This window comes from Miniopterus natalensis, chromosome 17, assembly GCF_054644295.1.
Source record: "Miniopterus natalensis isolate mMinNat1 chromosome 17, mMinNat1.hap1, whole genome shotgun sequence".
In the NCBI taxonomy this organism is placed as follows: domain Eukaryota; kingdom Metazoa; phylum Chordata; class Mammalia; order Chiroptera; family Miniopteridae; genus Miniopterus; species Miniopterus natalensis.
This window is the reverse complement of record NC_142097.1, coordinates 13,079,933-13,098,032: the sequence shown is the minus strand read 5'-3', so window position 1 is coordinate 13,098,032 and position 18,100 is coordinate 13,079,933. Positions and strand designations below refer to the sequence as shown.

Genomic DNA, 18,100 nt, shown 5'->3' with positions numbered 1-18,100 from the left:
TACTAAGACTGCTACTAACTGTTCAGATTTCAGTTTATAAGTTTCCTTCTAGGGGGGACTTTCTCTGGCTACTCCATTGAAATCTCAATTCAGCTGTGATGATGTCTGTTACTGGTTAAGGTTCAGCTCCCCCAGAGCTAGAAGCTCTCCAGCAGGGACTATTTCCGTGTTGCTTGCCACTGTGTCACCAGCATAATCCAACACCTGACACAATAGGTATTCAATAAATATTTACTGACTGAATAGTGTAGGAAGACATTTTCATTCCAATATAAAATAAACAGTACAACTGTTCTTAGGTTTTATGGCTCCTGCCAAGCATTTCCAAAAACAGGCTAAAAGAAACAGGACCTAAGCAGCCATGCTCCTGCCCATTTTCCTCCCAAGCATAAAAGTAAGAGGCTAGAGTATCTAATGCAAGAGTTTGCTTTAGTGATGAAGTAAAACATCGTAATGGATCACCCAGATTTTTCACTTTCTATTCAGAGATTAGGTGGCTTGTAGACTGGTTACCAGGCAGCCGAAGGTGAGGGAGCTGCTTTCTCTAGAAGGGTTCCTGTTTTGGGGACCATGACCTTCTGCCCCGGTGGCCAAACCTCACCAGAAACTTTCTTTCAGACCTCTTCTGACCCTCTCCAAAGGCCCCAGGGGAGGGATGCTCACCCCTCCTGTGTGTGCAGAGAACCAGGCTCCCCTGACTTGAGGGAAATCCGAAAGGGCACTTCCAAAGAGGATGCTCCCCAGTGTCTGGGCAGCTGTGCAAACATCACTGCAGGCGTTTGCTGCCCAGTGTTCAAACAGTTCTAGGCCTCTCCCCTTGGGTTTACACTGGGACTCCCCAGACACGGGGAGGGAGGAGCAAGCTAGCTGGCTCCCAGCCCAGTACTTAAGCCTACTCCATCCTGTCTCTTTCTGAGGAGACTTGGTCTGACGTTGCAGGCATCAGGAAAAGTTCATTTCCTGAGAGAGGACATGAGTAACCAAGTGGATTCTCAGCTTGGAAAAGAGGGAGCCTCTTGGAACTGGTAACACAAGTTGCCTCCAGAACAGGGGCGGGAGGGAAGCTTTCACTGTCGATTCTTTTGTAGCTTTAAAGTTTTGAATCATACAAGCATTGCCTACTTAAAATATTTTTACTTAAATGGAGTGTAATGCTTCTTTCCCTGGGGTGGGGAGGAAGGTCCTGTCGGTCTCAAGGTAGAATGTGTGTAAGTCTGACCTAGAAACTGGCCTCACCGAGGCCTGCTCTTTTCTCCCTCAGAACCAGGCTTTGCAGATCTCCTCAACCAGGGCGTCTCGAAATAATGTAAGGAGCACGTGAATCACCTGGGAGCCTTGCTGAAACGCAGGCTCTGATTTAGGAGGAAGGCAGGGGCCAGAGACTGTGTATCTAACAAGCTCTCAGGTAATGTGGATGCTGCTGGTCCAGAGACCACACCTGGAGGAGTGAAGCTCTACAGCCACTGGGGGGGCGGGGGGGAGCAGCGGAGTTCTGCAGGGTGGGGATGGGGAAGGAGGGGCAGGGGTGAGGGGGAGGGCCTCCCTAACAACTGTTCCCACTGAGTGAGCACCAGGTCATTAGCCCTTCAGACCCAGCCAGCCCTTGAGAAGAAAGGGAGGGAAGCTGGGCAGGGACACCAACCCCACAAGAGCCAAACTGCGGGCAACGATGCGCCACCTGGGTGGGTACGCTATGCCCAGAGACTCCCCAGGCTAGGTGGGTCGGACTGGAGTGAGTCCTCTCCACCTCCCCTACCCACCTTACATAGCAGCCCTCAGCGGCTGCCTCTCCCCTCAAGGACCAGCTACCTCTCTTTGTTGCCTCCTTGGCCACCTTTAAACTGAAACCCTGGGGGCAAAGGTCTTTCTCTGAGGTGCTGTCATTTTCCGCTGGAATTTGTGAAAGCCACCTGGAGGCTGGAGGAAGGCCAGAGTGGCTGAGCCTGGCTAGGAAGTCTGTGGTCTCTGAAGGGAATTATATGTGTGCTCCCTGAGTGCCAGGTCAGCGTCTCACTTAAGCGTCTCTTAGTAGGGCCCAGCCCACAGCAAAAAAATATTTACTGCATGTAGGAATAAATGAATGAATGAATGAATGAATGAATGTCCAATTAGGTTCTCAGAAGAAGTGAAAACATTCTAATATTCGCACCCTGGCCCGCCCCCCTTCCCTTTCCAGTGTATCTTAGATCTGAGCCACTCTGCCACTGGGAGGCTCCCCTCCCCCAACACAAAACAAAAAGCTTGTAGCAAGATCCCAAAGTTCAGGAGAGATGGGGGTGCCCAGAAGCCCTTGTCCCATGCAGACACAGGCTCTTCCCAGTTCAGAGGTGCAGGTGATTATGCCCCCAACATCTTCAAGTCTGGCTACGCCTCCACTGTCTGCAGGTTCTGCAGCTGCTCCACAGTCACTTTGCCATTCCCTGTGTGGCCAGACCTGTGTGTGGGTGGGCACAGAGCATGTTTGGGAATCTTGTGGACACAGCCTTCCTAAAGGCAGCACTACAGGCAGGGAGAGCATCCGCAGAGAGGGGCAGTGTGCTGGGGTCCCTGGAGTAGCCCAGACACCTGTACATGCTCAGACCTGGAGCTGCCCCAGCAATGAGCAGCAGCCACCACAGCGGCACCCCACGCAGGTGAGGCTGCTCCAAGACCAGGGCCGTGGCCATTCTTCCTTCTCACAGCCTAAGTAGCTCAGGCGAGCACCCAAAAAGTGACAGCTCATGGAGCATGGGCTGCTGGGTGCCCGGCCACACAGCAGATCCCCAGCCTCCACTACTTCCTTGCCCCAGCTGCTGCAGCCCCTACAACCTCTCTTCACTCCTCACCATCCTTTGTCCCTCCTCTCTGTCCCAGTCCTTTTAACACCCTTCCCTGCCCAGGCGCAGCTTCTGGTTGGAGGCTGCCAACCTCTAAATCAGCAAAGACTGAAAATGGGGGATGGGAGGAAAGTCTACTCAGGCCAGTGAACCCCTCCTGGGATGTGGCTTACAAGAGGAGAGTCCCAGTGTCAGGCCCCTGCTCAAGGGCACAAAGCCAGACAGAGGCGAGGCTGGCGTGGCCACCTCCTGACTCAGCCAAGGGCTCCCATTCTAATCCCAGATCCTCCAGGGAACCTTCCCAAGGCCTAGACCAGAGCCCCTTCCCCTTCCTTTCTGCCTACAGACACAACACACCCCAACAAGCCCACAGCCCAAGAGAGCCTGGAAATAGGCTCAGTAGTAAACAAAAAAAAGAAAATCTGTTTTCTTCCCTTACCACTCCAGCTTCCCTCAACCCCAGCCCACCAGGACTACCAAGTCCAAGAATCCTAAAACATAAATGCTGGAAGGCACTATATGTAAACCAATTCTCTCGTTTCGCAGAGAGAAACTGAGGCCCGAGGAGGCCTGGAAACCAGGTCTGCCCATGGCCTGTGGTGGCTTTTTCTTCAGACAGCTGCTCTGAGGCGGAGTCCAGTTCTGTGGAGCATGTACTCAGAAAAGTCCACCTTCCTGCCCTTCCGGGGCGGCTCCCCATGTTCAGCCCTGGCGCCACCACCCACCCAGGGTAAAGGTCCTAAGACAGGGAGGGGGAGGCTGGCTGAGCTGGTTCCCTAGGGCTCCCCTCGGGCCAGTGGAGAGGAAGTGGAACTGACCTTACTTCCTCGAATTTCTTGTTGCGGTAGAAGTGGCTCTTTTTGATGAGGTAGATGAGTACCAGGTCGCAGATGAAAGACCCCTGCAAAAGAGTTGGGGGTCCCTGACTCAGAACCCTACACTTCTGGAGACCCCACAGCCACTTGACTGCACTACATCCCGTTGGATCCTGTAACAATCCCAGAAGGGGACATCATTGTGCCCATTTCATAGATGGGGCAACAGCTCAGAAAGAGGCACCTTTGTTTAAGGCCACAAAGCTGGTCTGTAGTAGAGCCCAGGTAAGCCTGGAGTCCACCTGATCCCTCAGGCTAAGCACCCCCCACACTCCCCTGACCTATCAAATCATGTCTTTAACCAATGTCTGCTGAGCATTCACCACGTGCCAGGTACTGCATTGGGGTGCAGGGAGAATTAAGACAACAAGACCCTCTGGGGACACTCTCTGGTGCAAGAGACAAGCATGTAACTTATGGCACAGAGTGGCATGTCCTATGGTGGGGAGAGGAGCAGAGGAGATGGGATTTTACTCAGCCTGGGCTGAGTCTTGAGGGCTGAATAAGAATTTACACAAAGGGGGGAAAGCTCGAGAAGGGCTCTGCAGAGGCAGGGACAAGCTTGTCATGCCTGGGCAATCCCACAGGGCCTGTGGCAGAGAGCTAGACACTTCTGGAGAGGTGGACCGAACCAGCCTGTAACGCTCCCTGAATGTCTTCAAGGCACTAGTTCTCATCCTCTAGGGGGGACACTGAGGGCTTTGGATAGGAGCAGGACACAGTCGGAATTGTGGCATTTAGAAAAGATCCTTCTGGCTGTCAGTGTGAAGGATGGGTTGGAGGGGATCTGAATAACAAGGACACCGCAGTGATGGTCAGGGAAAGAAGCGGCTCGCGACCTGAGCTAATGCAGCGGGGACCCACTGACACCTGAGCACATGCACTTCAGACCAGAGTGCCTGTGCAATGCCCGTCTCACCCACCAGAGGGCGGACCCACCCGCAACACAGAGGGGGTTTCCTGACCGGCTGAGTGGAGGGTGGGGGACCGCAGGAGGTTGATGGATGGGCCCACGCTTGAACCCGGTCCTCTGACCCTGAGTTCTGCACACCTCTTTTTCTTGTTTCCCCCAGATGCAAAAAATGTTCTTTTAAAATCAATTCCTTGTTCCACAGGGCCACAGGTGAGAAACCTTGTCTATAACTGGGGCCTGCCTCTTTTCAGAAGTGAAGATGAGGCTTTAAAAGTTCAGTGACTGCCCGGCCAGCGTGGCTCAGTGGTTGAGCATCAATCTGTGATCCAGGAGATATTGTGGTTCAATCCCCAGTCAGGGCACATGCCCGGGTTGCGGGCTCGATCCCCAGCAGGGGGCGAGCAGGAGGCAGCCGATCAATGACTCTCTCATCACTGGTGTTTCTATCTCTCTCTCCCTCTCCCTCCCTCTTTCTGAAATCAATGAAGATATATTTTTAAAAGAAAACAGAAACTGACGAACAAAATAGAACCAGAGGCATTGAGACATGGAACAGACTGACAGATGTCAGAGGAGAGGAGGGTGGGAGGGACTGGATGAAAGAAGGTGAAGAGATTAGCCAAAGAACATATATGCATAGCCTGTGGACACTCAACACTGGGGTGAAGGCCAGAGGGAGGGGCTGGGGGCTGGGTAGAAGTGGGCAAGGGGGGGGGAAGACATCGGCAATAGTGTCAACAATAAAAATAAATTAAAGTTCAGGGGCTAATCCTGTATCCCAGAGAACCCCAGCCCCAAACCCAGCTCCAGAGCAACAGGCAGATGCCTCTGGCTCTGAAAAGAGAAACTCAGGCCATCACTGCCCCCTGGGGGCCACTGGAGGGGTGTGAAGTCCCAGAAAGTCCTCTTTACCGGCACCTGCACTGGCCTGCCAGCTCTCTTTCTGGGGCATCAGGACAGCTCCCCTGAGGCAGTGTCCCCCTCCCCCCACCAGTGCTCAGAGGGTAAAGGGGAAGGGGAGGGGAGGTACTCACAACACCCATGAGCGCCACCCCGGAGGCCATGTTGATGATCGTGGGGATGATGCTGAACTTCCCTGCCTGAAGCACAGAGACAAGGCAGGGTGAGGGAGGCAGGTGGACAGCAGGGTCCCCCGACACTCCAACCAGAGCCCTCCCAACACACCTGCCCTGCCCTGAGGTGCAGGAAGGATTAAGACAAGGAGACCGACCCTCTGGGGACATTCGTCCGGTGCAACAGACAAGCATGTAGCTTGGCACAGAGTGGCTTGTCCTCTGATGGAGAGAGGAGCGAGGGGAGCAGGGAGAAGATGGAACTTTATTCAGCCTGGGCTGAGTCTTGAGGGCTGAATAAGAATTTATACAAAGTGGGGGAAAGCTCGAGAAGGGCTCTGCGGAGGCAGGAACAAGCTTGTCATGCCTGGGCAATCCCACAGGGCCTGTGGGGGAGAGCGAGAGACACCTCTAGAGAAGTAGACGGGACCAGCCTCCGAGTGGGAGGCACAGCTCACATACCCTGCCATTCACCAGGACATCAAAGCGGATCCCGTAGGCTTTGATCAGGGTGCGGAACTCCACCCCATCTTCATCGCGGTAATATTTGGCAAACCTGGGGAGACACAGCCCAGGGGAGACCTCAGCCTTGCTGGGCCTTCCCTGTTTGGTAACACAGACGCGGAGGCTTTGAGATTTATAAGCACCCCCCGGACCTCGCTCAAAGCAGCCCCAGAAGAGGTTGCAGACCCTCCTGCTGACATTATGCTAAAGACTCATCCAGATCTTTGAAATGCTTGCCCGACATTCCCCAAGTGACAAGGGCTTTCCCACTCCATGCTGGGACAACCTGGGCCACCAAAGCACTGATGGAGCTGATCCAACTGAGAAGTCAGGCCCCAGCTTCATGGGGATCCCAGGGCGATGACAGACCCTTCTCTCCTCTCTTCTCCTCCCCCAGAGGCCCCCCTGGAGGCCATCCCTCTCTCCCCAGCTGTCTCTCCCTGCACCTCCCACTCTGACACTTACCCCAGGAAGGGGCGTTACAGTGCTGGCCCCCAGGAAAGGATACAAAACATGGACAGAGCCATACGGCAGCAGGCCCAGGCCCAGTTACCTGAAGTTGTACCCAGAAGAGACAGAGTTTCCCAGAAGCCTGCTGTCCAGCCGGCTAAAATGATAGTGAGGGTTGCATTCAGAAGGAGCTTTGTCAAGATCACAGTTCCACTCGATCTGGATTCCTATCACACCGCCCTTGATGAAAAAGAGACGGGAATCCGTGCACAGAACTTTCTGGAGATGGACAGTAGTCACAGACTAACTCTCCACGGAGAGCTGGACAGGACTGGGCAGGTACTGAGGCCGGGGGTCAGCCCGGCTGGAGTGTCCTTCTGGAAGGAAGGTGCACGGCCCAGGAGAGGCTAAGAGGCGACACGCTGACAGCCCCTAGCCCCCGTCTCCTCCTGCCTCCTGCTTCAGAAAAGACGAGAACTACCGGGTGAGCACCTACTACGCTACGGGCAGGCACCTTACACAGAGCCAGGACGTGCCAGGCGGACTCCTTCTGGTTCAGTTTCAGCCACTGCCCCAGTGACTAAGAACCAAAGGGCAGGTGCCGAGTATGCCCCTCACCAAGTGCCCGAGGTCCGAGCGAAGGCACAGCTGGCTGTGTGTCACAGTGAATTCTGAAAACAGGAAGTCCCTGGGGCAGATGACTTTGCAGGGCCACCCTACCCCATGGGTCACCCCACACACACCCTCATTAGAGAGCCCAGGCCCAGAGCCCTGAGGCCCCCACAGAGGGCTCCCTGAGCGCACACCACCCACCTGCAGTGCTATCTCCTGGAAGTCGCTCCCCGTCCAGCTGACCACAGACCCCAGATGGAAGATGGGGCAGTAGGGGCTCTTGGGGCCGAACCGGCAGGACTTCAGGTAATTACTGTCTTCGGTGTGCAGCACATTGGTCCTGGGTGGAGGCCATGAACAGGCAGTGAAATGAAGGTAGACTTGCTGTTTCTGAGCCAGAAACTGGACCTGACCCAGGAGGCACAGGGCCCCTCACCCGGCCCAGGCCTTGTCCTGGACTTCAGCCCTCTACTCAAGCCCCGACCACAACCACGCTAACGTCCCACTGCAGTCAAGAACAGAGCCCCCCGCCCCCAGCAGGGCAGGGTGCCCAGCTGCCCCCAGTGGTTCATTCATACACAAGTGATACATACACGGGGACCCACTCACAGCCACCAGGAGGGCCAGCCAAAGCCCCACCCCTGGGTCTCCAGTAGCCGAGCCCCACATACTTGGAGAAGTTGAATTTTGGGAAGCGGATGAAGTTCTTTATGTAAATAGTGAAGTCTTCAGCCTTGCCCAGGAGTGGCTTCCTGAAAACCAAGCCGGGACAGCTGTTTAGGGAGCCGCAGGCCTGGGTAACCCCTCGGGGTCCCGAACCACAGCCACTTACTCTGGCCTGGACCTTGTCTCCACTGGGCACCAGGCGAAGATCTCACAGGTGCCCCTCTGCCTGTTCGCCCGTAGGCAGCGGCCGGTCCTCACTCCTGCAGGGTGGGACAGGTAGTGCCAGGAACCCCCTGGCTCCAAGCCCCCTTCTGCTCCCCAGCCCTGGCCACTCCCAGCCTCACCATTTCCAGTCACAACAGGCTCCCCAGGAGGGCAGTCGCTGTCCTCAGAGCACAGGGCGTCAGGAATGCTTTCGCTCTACCGGGACAGAAGGGCGCCTGTGTGAACGGTTCCCCTGCAGGCTCCCAGCTCAGAGCCGGGTCCCACCCCAGAAGTAGGACAGAGGCTCCTCCCCTGCCTCGGGCCACCCACCTTTTGAGAACCTGTTTCTCCCCTAAACAGTACAGGTACATGCACCAATGCACACCCCAAGGCCCCGCAAGGGAGAGAGCCCCAGCTTCTGGAGCCAGGCCAGTGCTGGGGTTCTCCACCACCTCCCAGCTCGCGCCAAAGCAAACCTCAGCACAGGTTTCCTGCCGCTGGTTGGGGGTCACGATTAGGTTGGTGATGACAAAGAAGACATTCTCCCCCTGGGGAACCAGAGAGGGGTTAAGGAACCTCCTTCTGCCTTCTTGGGGACCCTCCTTCCCAGGGCTGCCTGGCAGGGGGTGGGGTCTCTGCATGGATGTTGGGGACAATGGGGCCATAAAATCCCTAGATCCCCTCCCACCCATCCACCCACTGACCCCAGAGTCCCTGAGTAAATGTCCTTTAATGGATTCCTTCCAGACCCACACCCGCAAGCTGCCCCCGCCCCACAAATCCTTATTCTGACTTCAGCCCCTGGGGTCCAGGCCCGAGAGGAGAGGGAGCAGTGAGGGGGCAGCTCCGCCCTGGCCCAGGTAGACTGTGAACAGGCCAGGGAGCTGACCTAAGGGACTCACACTGACCCAGAAACTCTTCTGAGCCCTTTGGTCTCAACAGGCTCAGGGTTTGCTGGGAACAGAGCGGTTCCATGAGGCACAGCCTCATGGAGTTGGGCATGGGGGAAGGATCTGGACAGGATCTCTATTTACAAACCCTGGCAGCTGCTCTGGACGAAGGGAGACAACGAATGGGAGTCCCTGGGTCCCAGAGCAGCTTCCCATGTGACCCACCCCAGCCAGGCCCTGCCAGCCCGGGTGGGGTTCAGACCTGGGGTGGGATGACGTAGTCCGCAGCGTCCCAGAGCCGCTCTCCCAGCTCCGAGGTGTTGGTGAAGATCACGCCCTTGACTTTGGTGATGATGCTGCTCTGCAGGGAGGTGTCGGTGTCCTGGTAACTCTTCTTGACCAGGAACACCCAACTGCGGGAGGGGCCAGCAAGGTGGGCATCAGCCTTGTTGCTGCCCTCAGGTTTCCCCAAGCCCGGCGGGGGGGGGGGGGCCCCTAGGCTCAGGGCTCCACGTAACCCCAGGTGACAGTGCACTGCTCTCAGTGGGGCTGGGATGACACCTGCTCACCCTTGAACTGGCCATATGACCCTGGGCAGGCCAATGAATTCTGGGGCTTAACACAGATAACAGCACCTCCCTCCAGGCGGTGAGGGGGGTTAAAGGACATGGTGCATAACCTGAAACCAACCATGAGGGGACCCCAATCGAATCCAAATGAAGGGGCAGTCTACAACATTAGAGTGCAAGAGAAAATAGGTAAGTTGGACTTTACCAAAATTAAGAACTTTTATACATCAAAATACACTATCAAGAAAGTGAAAGGAGCCCTGGCTGGTGTGACTCGGTGGGTTGGGCATTGTCCCATGCACTGAAAGGTGACCGATTCTATTCCAGTCAGGGCACATGCCCAGGTTGTGTGCTCGATCCCCAGTAGGGGGCGTGCAGGAGGCAGCCAATCGATGTTTGGCTCTCACATCAATGTTTCAATTTCCCTCTCCCTTCCTCTCTCTAAAAGTCAATTAAAAAAACCTTTTTTTAAAAAAAAAGTGAAAAGATAACTCACAGAATGGGCGAAAACACTTGTGAATCATATAACTGGTAAGGATTTAGTACCCAGAACATCTAAGTCTTCCTCAACAGTACAGAAGACAAATAGCCCAATTTAAAAATGGACAAAGGCCCTAGCTGGTTTGGCTCAGTGGATAGAGAGAGCATTGGCCCGCAGACTGGAGGGTCTCGGGTTCGAATGCAGCCAACGGCACGTACCTTGGTTACAGGCTCAATCTCTGGCCCCAGTCAGGGTGCAGGAGGCAACCAATCGATGTGTCTCTCTCACATCGATGTTTCTTTCTCTCTCTCTTCCCCTTCCACTCTCTCTGAAAAGCAATGGAAAAAATATCCTCAGGTGAGGATTAGAAATAAAATAAAAAATAAAATGGAGACATTACTTTAAAAAAAAAAAATGGACCCAGGATTTGAATAGACATTTCTCAAAAAGAGATATACAAACAGACAATAAGCACATGAAAAGATGCTTAACATCATTGGTCACTTGGGAAATGCAAATACAAACCACAATGAGATAACACTTCATACTTAATAAGCTGGCTATAATAAAAAAAAAAAATGGAATTTGGTAGAACGTGGAGAAATTGGGAATGTGAAATGGTGTAGCTGCTGTGGAATACAGTTTGGCAAATCCTCAGAAAGGTTACCTTGTGACCCAGCAATTCTACTCCTAAGTGTATACCCGAGAGAACTGAAAACACGTGTTTACATAAAAACTTGTATGTGAATGTTCTTAGCAGCGTTATTGATAACAGCCAAAAAGTAGAAACAGTCCAAATGTCCACCGACCAATGAGCAGATAAACGAATGTGGTGTAACCATATGACGGAACATTATTCAGCCATAAAAGGAATGACGTGCTGACACATACTTCAACATGGATGAACCTTGAACACAGCATGCCAAGTAAAAGAAGCCAGGCCCACGCCCCCAAAAAGCCACACAGGGCATGATTTAATTTATATGAAATGGCCAGAATGGCAACTATATAGAGACAAAAAGAAGACTAGTAGTTGCCAAGGGATGGGGGTAGGGGAGAATAATGACTGACTGTTAATAGATACAGGTTTAGGGGGCAGTGGAAATTGCTGGAATTAGGCAGTGTTGATGGTTGTGCGGCATTGTGAATATACTAAAACCCACTTAATTGTATAATTTAAAATGATTAAAATGGTGAATTATATGCTACGTGTATTTTACCTCAATTTAAAAATGGTTTTTAAAAAATTCTGTGTTCATGAGTTACAAAGCAAGACTCAGGAACAATTCCAGATTAAAGGAGCTGAAAGAAGACATGACTATTGAGTGCAAGGCGTGAGCTCAGATTGTTGGGACAATTTACAAAAGGTCAATAGCTTAGGCAATAACAACAGTTCAATATTAATCTCCTAATTTTCCTACTTGTACTTGGTCAAATAAGAGAATTCCTTATTTTTAGGAAATACGCAATGAAGTATATAGGAGCAAGGAGACATCATGTTTGCCAACTACTCTTAAACAGTCAGAAAAAAATGCAGAGACATGGAGAGAGAAAGTAAGAGAACACGAGTGTAGTAAAATGTTAACATTTGGGGAATCTAGGTGAAGAGCATTAAAAAAGTTTTTGTACTACTCTTGTAACTTTTCCAAAGTCTAAAATTATGTCAAAATACAAGAATATTTTTAAATGAGATGGTACATGTAAATTGCTTAGCACGGGAAGTGCCTGTCACAGAGGAAGAGCTCCTTGAATACAACTCATCAGTTTATTGCTGGTGTTACTGTTAAAATTAGAGACCAGGTTAACAGAAACTTGGGCGCACTGAGGAAACTGAGACCAGGAGAGGGCAGGAAGCTGCCTGCCTGAGGCCACGCAGTAGTGGTGTGGGATGCCCTGCACCTCCCAAGGTGCCAGGAAGGGTTCTCTGGATAGCAGATGCCAAACAAAATGTGTCCACCCTCTTCATCTCTGGGGGCAGAGGGGCATGTCCTGGGCCCTAGACTCTGGTCCTGTCTCTAAGGAACTCTGAGAGGGCTGTGACCCTTGAGCCAACCAGCCATTTGGTAGAGACACACTGGGCCCAGGACAGAAACATGCAGCAAATACTCAAGGAACATTCATTCACTCATTCATTTCACACCGACTGCCTGAGCAGTTAGGTGATACCAGGCCCCTTCCTCTTGGTGTCCCCAGCCTCCAAACAAGTATATAATTACCTTGTGGGAAATTATTGGACATGTGGGAGGAAGGGGCCAGGGAGTTCTGGGAGGCCCGGGTCTGAAGGAGGAGCGGACACTGCCCAAGTGCAGGAGGAAAGGCACCCCTGGCTGAGGAGCAGCATGTCCAAAGGCCCTCAGGTGGGAGACAGCCAGGAGCCTTAAGGACGAAGCTGGGGACATGCCAGGCCTCCAGGTGATGTCAGGGCTACCCTCCCAGCAGGAGCACCTACTCCTCCCCCAATCAGGAAATGGGAGCCACTCAACAGCATTTCATGGAAGAGCAAAAGGCGAATCCGCATCCGCATCCCGGTCCTCTGCTGCCAGTTCCTCCCTCCACCTGTCCCTTCCCTACTCAGGGGTGAGGGCTCTGGACAGTGCCTGGTGGAGCAGCCCCAAGGAGCTGCCCCTCTGCTCATGGCACCAGCTTCTGCCAGGTGGGAGGGGGAGTGGGTGGCGCAGACACCCGTGGGCAGGGCCCCCCAGCTGGATACCAGAGAGGCCAGCCGCTGTGGGGTGAGCTGACCAGAGGGACATGCCCAGGCTCCTGTGTGGCCCCAGGAGGTGGCTTGGCTCTGAGCTCAGCGATTATAAATAGCCTCCCCTGTGTGGGAAGCTCCCGAGGCGACAGCTGCAGCCCAGCCCCCGGCACCCTTGCCCCCGTCCCGCAGCCCTAGCATCGGGGGCTCCAGGCCTGGAGCAGGGAGCTGCCCAGGGAGAACCCGGTCGATCCGGGCAACCGAGGAGCCCCTGCCGCCTCTCGTCCCCTCCAGGGCCGCAGTCCCCGGAGTCCAGGGCTCCCTCCTTGCCCCACCCCCACCCGCACCCGCACCCCCAAGCCCCGGGGAACACCACGTGCACCCGGGCCAACTCGCAGACCCCGGAGAGGCCCCAGCCCCGCGCCCCGGAGCCCGGCACTCACACCACCAGGTAGGTCAGGATGGAGAGCTGCAGCAGCCGGTACAGCAGGCCCACCTTCTTGTTCTTGGCGATGACGTACTTCTCGGTCTTGTAGTCGAACAGCGACTGGTAGAGCCCCTTGCAGCTCGCCTGCCCCATGGCGCCGTCTCACCTGGGCCTGGGGACGGGCCGCCGCGCGGCTGGCGCATCCGAGCCGCGCTCGCCCGCTCCCGGCGCCGGCCCCGCGCTCGCTCCGCGCTGCGGCGCCCGAGGTGCGCGCGGGGCTCTGGGCCTGGGCGGGGCGGGGGCCGAGGGGGCCGAGGGGACCGAGAGGGCCGAGAAAGCCCTGCCCGCAGCGCGGAGCCCGGCGGGGGCGGGGGCGGCGCGGAGCGGCAGGCGGCGGACGGCGACCTTGCGGCCACCCCGTCCCCTCCCTGCGCTGACACGGTGACCCCCGCGCCGGGGCGCCCCGGAGGCCGGCGACCGCACGTGCCGCGGCGGAAATTCGCGGGCTCCACGGGAGCACCAGGGAGGCCAGGCGCCCAGAGGAGAGCTCTTTCAAAGCCAACCTCCCCTACCCCTTTCTCCGCGCCCCGAGAAATCCCCGGGGTTCCTCCTATGGAACAGATGGGGAAACAGAGGCCAGAGGAGGAGGGCCCTGCGCACGGGCAGGGGATGTGAAAAGGGGTTAAAGAGCAGCCATAGGTTTTTCTTGCTCCCTGGCGCGCGCGCGCTCGCGCACACACAGGCTGGGAGAGAATGGGGATTTGACAGACCCATGGCTCCCGCCTCATCAAGTGGGTGTCCCAGTGGCAGCAGCTGTGGCAGGTTGTAACCCCCGCTCCCAGGCAGGCAGCTGCTAAGCAGGCCCCGCGCCCACGGCCTGAAGATCACCCCTGGGGCAGACGGGCTGGGGTGGGCAGGCAAGGGACCCAAGGCCCGGGATCATAAAATACGTCTGCAGAGAGGGCCTGCACCAAAGCAAGACAGACGGGCCCCAGAGAGGAGGGCCCTGGGGAGCTCTCCCTTTTGTGTGTGAGCAGCTGTGCTTGCTCATTTGCTGCGCCCTGTCCCGCCATCAACCAGAACCCTGCTCCTCTCCCTAGCCTGGCCCTCGCTCGCAGTGAGAACCTTTCCCTGACACAGGCTCTGGGAGTTGGAAGGGACCCTGAAGTTCCCCCGGTATGATCCTCTCTAAAAGTAAAAGCCCAGGGCAGGAGGTCTCCAGTTTTATGTACATGGGAACATTTGGAAGGAAAATGCAGATTCCCGGGCCCTGGGTCTAGTGTCTTAATATGTTAAGTCTAGTGGGAGGGGTCCTGGGAATCTGTATTTTGGAAGCACGGGGCCTTATTCCTTTTCATCAATTTCAACTCATATGCCATTTCCTCAAAAAGGCCTGTTATCACCACCCACCAAAAGTAGTCCCCACCCCAGGCACCTTCTATCCCATTACGCCTTCTTAATCCCTTAGAGCATGTGTCACTCTTGGATAGGGTCTCCTTTACTTATTGACTGTCCCCCACTAAGAGCATAAGCTCCAGGAGGGCAGCGGCCTCACCTCTGGACATCTCGGCATCCCACGCCCACTGCTGTGCCTGCCTTATAATAGTTTAGTAGACAGCTGTTGAGTGAGTGAACCAATTCAGGCCCGATTTTTTAAACAGGGATGGGATTTGGAGCTGCCATGCTTCCCCAGTCATGACTAGGGATTTTAGAAGCTGATGTCATCCTGGAGGAAAGGCTTGGGAACTGTCGCCAGACCTGCCTTCCTTGCTCTCCTGCCAGCCTCTTCCTCAGCCCTCCCCTGACATGGTTCTCGAACACTCAGAGGAGTTGCAGCCTCAATAGAGTGACATTACACCTATAAAGATGTCCCTTACTCTGAGCCCATGGGGGACGGTGGCCTTTCAGGATCTTGTGATCTGGCCTGGAGAAGAGCTCCAGGCTGGGCCCCCACCCTTGCCCAAACAGCACATAGGATGGTGCCACATTGGGTCTCTCCACTCCCCAAGGGAGTTCCAAGCTTTGTGGTCTCTTAATTCTACTGGGGGATCCCCCAGAGACCAGGCCTTCATTTTGCAGGTGGAGTAACTGAGGCCCCAGGTCACAGGGAAGAGCCTATGACTAGTCCAGGGCACTCTCCCCTGTTCTTGCTTCCTTAAACCTTTACTGAGCGCCTACTGTATGCTGCTGGAGGGGCTGAAATGCCAGGCTCCCTGCCCTCTGGCTTGTCATAACTGCCCCTCTCACTTCAGAGAAGGGGCTCTGCTCTCATTTGCCCTTCAGTGTGGGCTGCCCCTCCTGAACCACCCCATGGCCCAGACAAGACCAGGCTCCAAATTCTGACAGAACTGCCCCGAAGCTTTAGAGACCACAGGAGGAATGGCCAGAGGGGAAAGGGCTGTCCTCACAGCTGGGCCAGGCCCCTCCTGTGGGCTCCCTCACAGCACATCTTCTAAGACTACTAGGTCCAGACGATCCGTAGGTCATGATGTCAATTTCCTGGGTCATAACCAGCATATATACATAAGGGGGGGGGGGGAGAGGGAGGGAGGGGATATCAAAGTGTGTTTAGAAAGTGAGGGCGGTCATGGTTTTGTGAAACTTCTGGTTCTTCTGGTTGACATGTGAGTGTGTACACTGACATTATGAGGTGGCATCTATTTCTTCCTGTGGGTCATGGTCAAAACAAGGTGCACAGTGCTTCTCACAAGCTGCAAACCCCAGCATCTGCAATCTGCTTCCACACAGCTGGGGCCAGCTCACCACCCCAAAAGGTCAAGCCCAACACCCATTATACCCAAAGCAGGAGAAGGGGCCTTTGATCTTTACATTTGCATTACTAAAAGTCCAAGTCAGAGGTGTTCCTAAAACCAAGATGAATTCTCCCCTCGAGAGAAAATTGCCTGCTGCTTTTGAGTGATTTCTCCAGTTTCTACATAGCTCCATCTCAGCAGTCTCAGAGCCCCAGGCACTGTCCAAGGAATCTTCACCACCATTACCATGGAGAATGCCCATCAGTGCTTACTACTTACCAAGCACTGTTCTCTGTCTTATGTGTATGGGGTCATTTAATAGTCACAACTCTACGTATCGGTACAACTGTTATCCTTATTTTTCCCTAAGAGGTTAGATGTGTCTGTGATCACATCACTAGTAAGCATCTGGGCGAGAATTTGAATCCAGACTATGTGGCTCCCCAGCTGAAGAAATTCTCTCCATGGCCACCATGAGCACATCACCTGGCTGACTCACTCTGTGAGCCCAGCCAGAGAGGTAACTATCCAGCCCATTTCACACTGGATGGAAGCAGGTCGGTCTGAGGTCACCTGAGAAGCTGACACTAGGGGCCATCCACTGAAGGGATCTGTCCTCTAGAACCCTTGGCTTCTTCTGGATGACATTTTGTTTGTAGCTCACACCCTGCCCTGCTCTGGCCTGAACAAAACCGTCTTACCTGGTCATCTAGTGCTCCTTGGAGGGAAATGGGCTCTCTCATGATGCCTCATGAGTGAGGGGTCAGTCAAGAGAACGGGCACCTTCTGCAGAGGCTGCCAGGGCTGAGAGCTCCACCCTGGTCTGCCAGGAACTGACTGGATGCCTTTAAACTTCACTCCCTGGGTCAGGGGTCAGGGGTGAATGGCTAGTCTTTTGTTCTGTGTGGTTTGGATACACTCCTAGGGCCAACTAGGTCTGCTCTGGGTTCTGGGACACTCTCTAGTAAAAACCATGGTGGATCCTCAAGGGTCTCCCCTCTCCACTGAAAAATGTGCTGGGGACTCTACTTGGGGGAAAACATACCCTCCTGCCTCTGATTCCAACCTTTGCCCTGTACCATTCTCTGTTCCTTCTATGAATTTTATAGGTTACAAAGGAGGAAGTATGGTGCAATGGGGTGAGCCTTTAAAGGCCAGAGAATTACAAGATCGTGCCCTCAATCAAGAAAAATCCCTCTCTCTAGGGGACGAAAGGGAGCTTCCAAGAGGGAAACTGTTGGCTGCAGGGCAGTGGCCAAAAGCATCACTGCGTTTCCATCAGCTTGGAGGTGGCACTTGGTCACCCTGCATCCCCCAAAGACACATGAATTCCTCCTTTCCCTTCAGCCCTAGTGAGGACTTCTAGCACTAAAGCCTTAAAACTCAAACCTCAAAAAAGATTCTCCAAACAATTAAAGGAAGCAAAATAAAGAAAACACAAATCCCATCAAATAATATGGTTCCTGGAGTAGAGGTTCAGGTGTTCCTTACACATAGAGAACGAGGTTCTATTTCCACCCCAGAGGCGGAGGTTCATGAGAGGCCTAGAGGGAGGAGACCTGAGTCTGTCCTAAGCCACAAAAGGTCATCACAAGGCTTTCGAGGACCATCCGAAGATCCTGCCCTCCTTCAGAGTCCTAAGTATCCTGGGCTGCCCAGAGGGGAAAGGGTTTCACAATTTATTCTTTAATTTTTCTTCTGCTCTGGCAGGCCTGCTATGATAAACACATTCCACTAAGAGACATTACTAGTCCATTTAAGAAGTAGCAGATGCATTATTAATGTCATTGCGATACAGTCCACAGGAAAAAAGAAGCTCCTCTCTGTGGGAAGCATTTCCAAGTCCATCCAAGCACCTGGGACCCATCTTAATTGAGTGGTTGCTGCTCATTACTTAGCTCTGAGAGTTTGACCTGGGGAGAAACTCTACTGAGGTTTCACACACTTGAAAAAAGTAAAGCTTGCTTCTCTACTGGGCCTAAAAAGGAGAAAAATTCAAACTCACACCCACCGAGCAGTAACGACTTTAACTGTGACACCTCAGCGAAAGCTCTCCCTGCTCCCTGCACTGGTTTCCTCTACAACCTGCATGAAATTGCTCCCTCCTCTCCACGCTCAAGCTCATGGGCGTGTGGGGGGAATGAAACGAGCATGAGTTTCATTACTGTAGTT

General features: G+C 54.0%; 1 protein-coding gene across 3 annotated transcripts; it reads right to left on the bottom strand.

Annotated features, from left to right (window-relative positions):
- Window positions 1-2,087: 2,087 nt before the first annotated feature.
- P2RX5 (purinergic receptor P2X 5) lies at window positions 2,088-13,382 on the bottom strand. 3 transcript variants are annotated; one of them, XM_087825954.1, is made up of 12 exons: window positions 13,245-13,382; window positions 9,266-9,416; window positions 8,590-8,661; window positions 8,254-8,329; window positions 8,076-8,169; window positions 7,915-7,995; window positions 7,445-7,583; window positions 6,735-6,871; window positions 6,140-6,233; window positions 5,639-5,704; window positions 3,635-3,717; window positions 2,088-2,434 (listed from the first exon to the last, which is right to left on the bottom strand). In XM_087825954.1, exons 1-12 carry the CDS (start codon window positions 13,376-13,378, stop codon window positions 2,365-2,367), a joined length of 1,197 nt encoding a protein of 398 aa, XP_087682080.1. In that variant the 5' UTR covers window positions 13,379-13,382; the 3' UTR covers window positions 2,088-2,364. The 3 variants fall into 3 exon arrangements, with proteins under 3 accessions (XP_087682080.1, XP_087682079.1, XP_087682078.1); XM_087825953.1 differs by having other exon boundaries at window positions 2,089-2,434; window positions 13,192-13,382; XM_087825952.1 differs by lacking the exon at window positions 2,088-2,434 and having other exon boundaries at window positions 3,484-3,717; window positions 13,192-13,382.
- Between the last annotated feature and the right edge of the window lie 4,718 nt (window positions 13,383-18,100).

Excerpts from the sequence above, each read along its gene's own strand:
- P2RX5 (XM_087825952.1), bottom strand. The coding sequence starts at position 13,328 with ATGGGGCAGGCGAGCTGCAAGGGGCTCTACCAGTCGCTGTTCGACTAC. Across the intron at positions 9,417-13,191 it reads ATCCTGACCTACCTGGTGGT|TTGGGTGTTCCTGGTCAAGA; the intron begins GTGAGTGCCGGG and ends CCCCTCCCGCAG. Across the intron at positions 8,662-9,265 it reads ACTACGTCATCCCACCCCAG|GGGGAGAATGTCTTCTTTGT; the intron begins GTCTGAACCCCA and ends CTGGTTCCCCAG.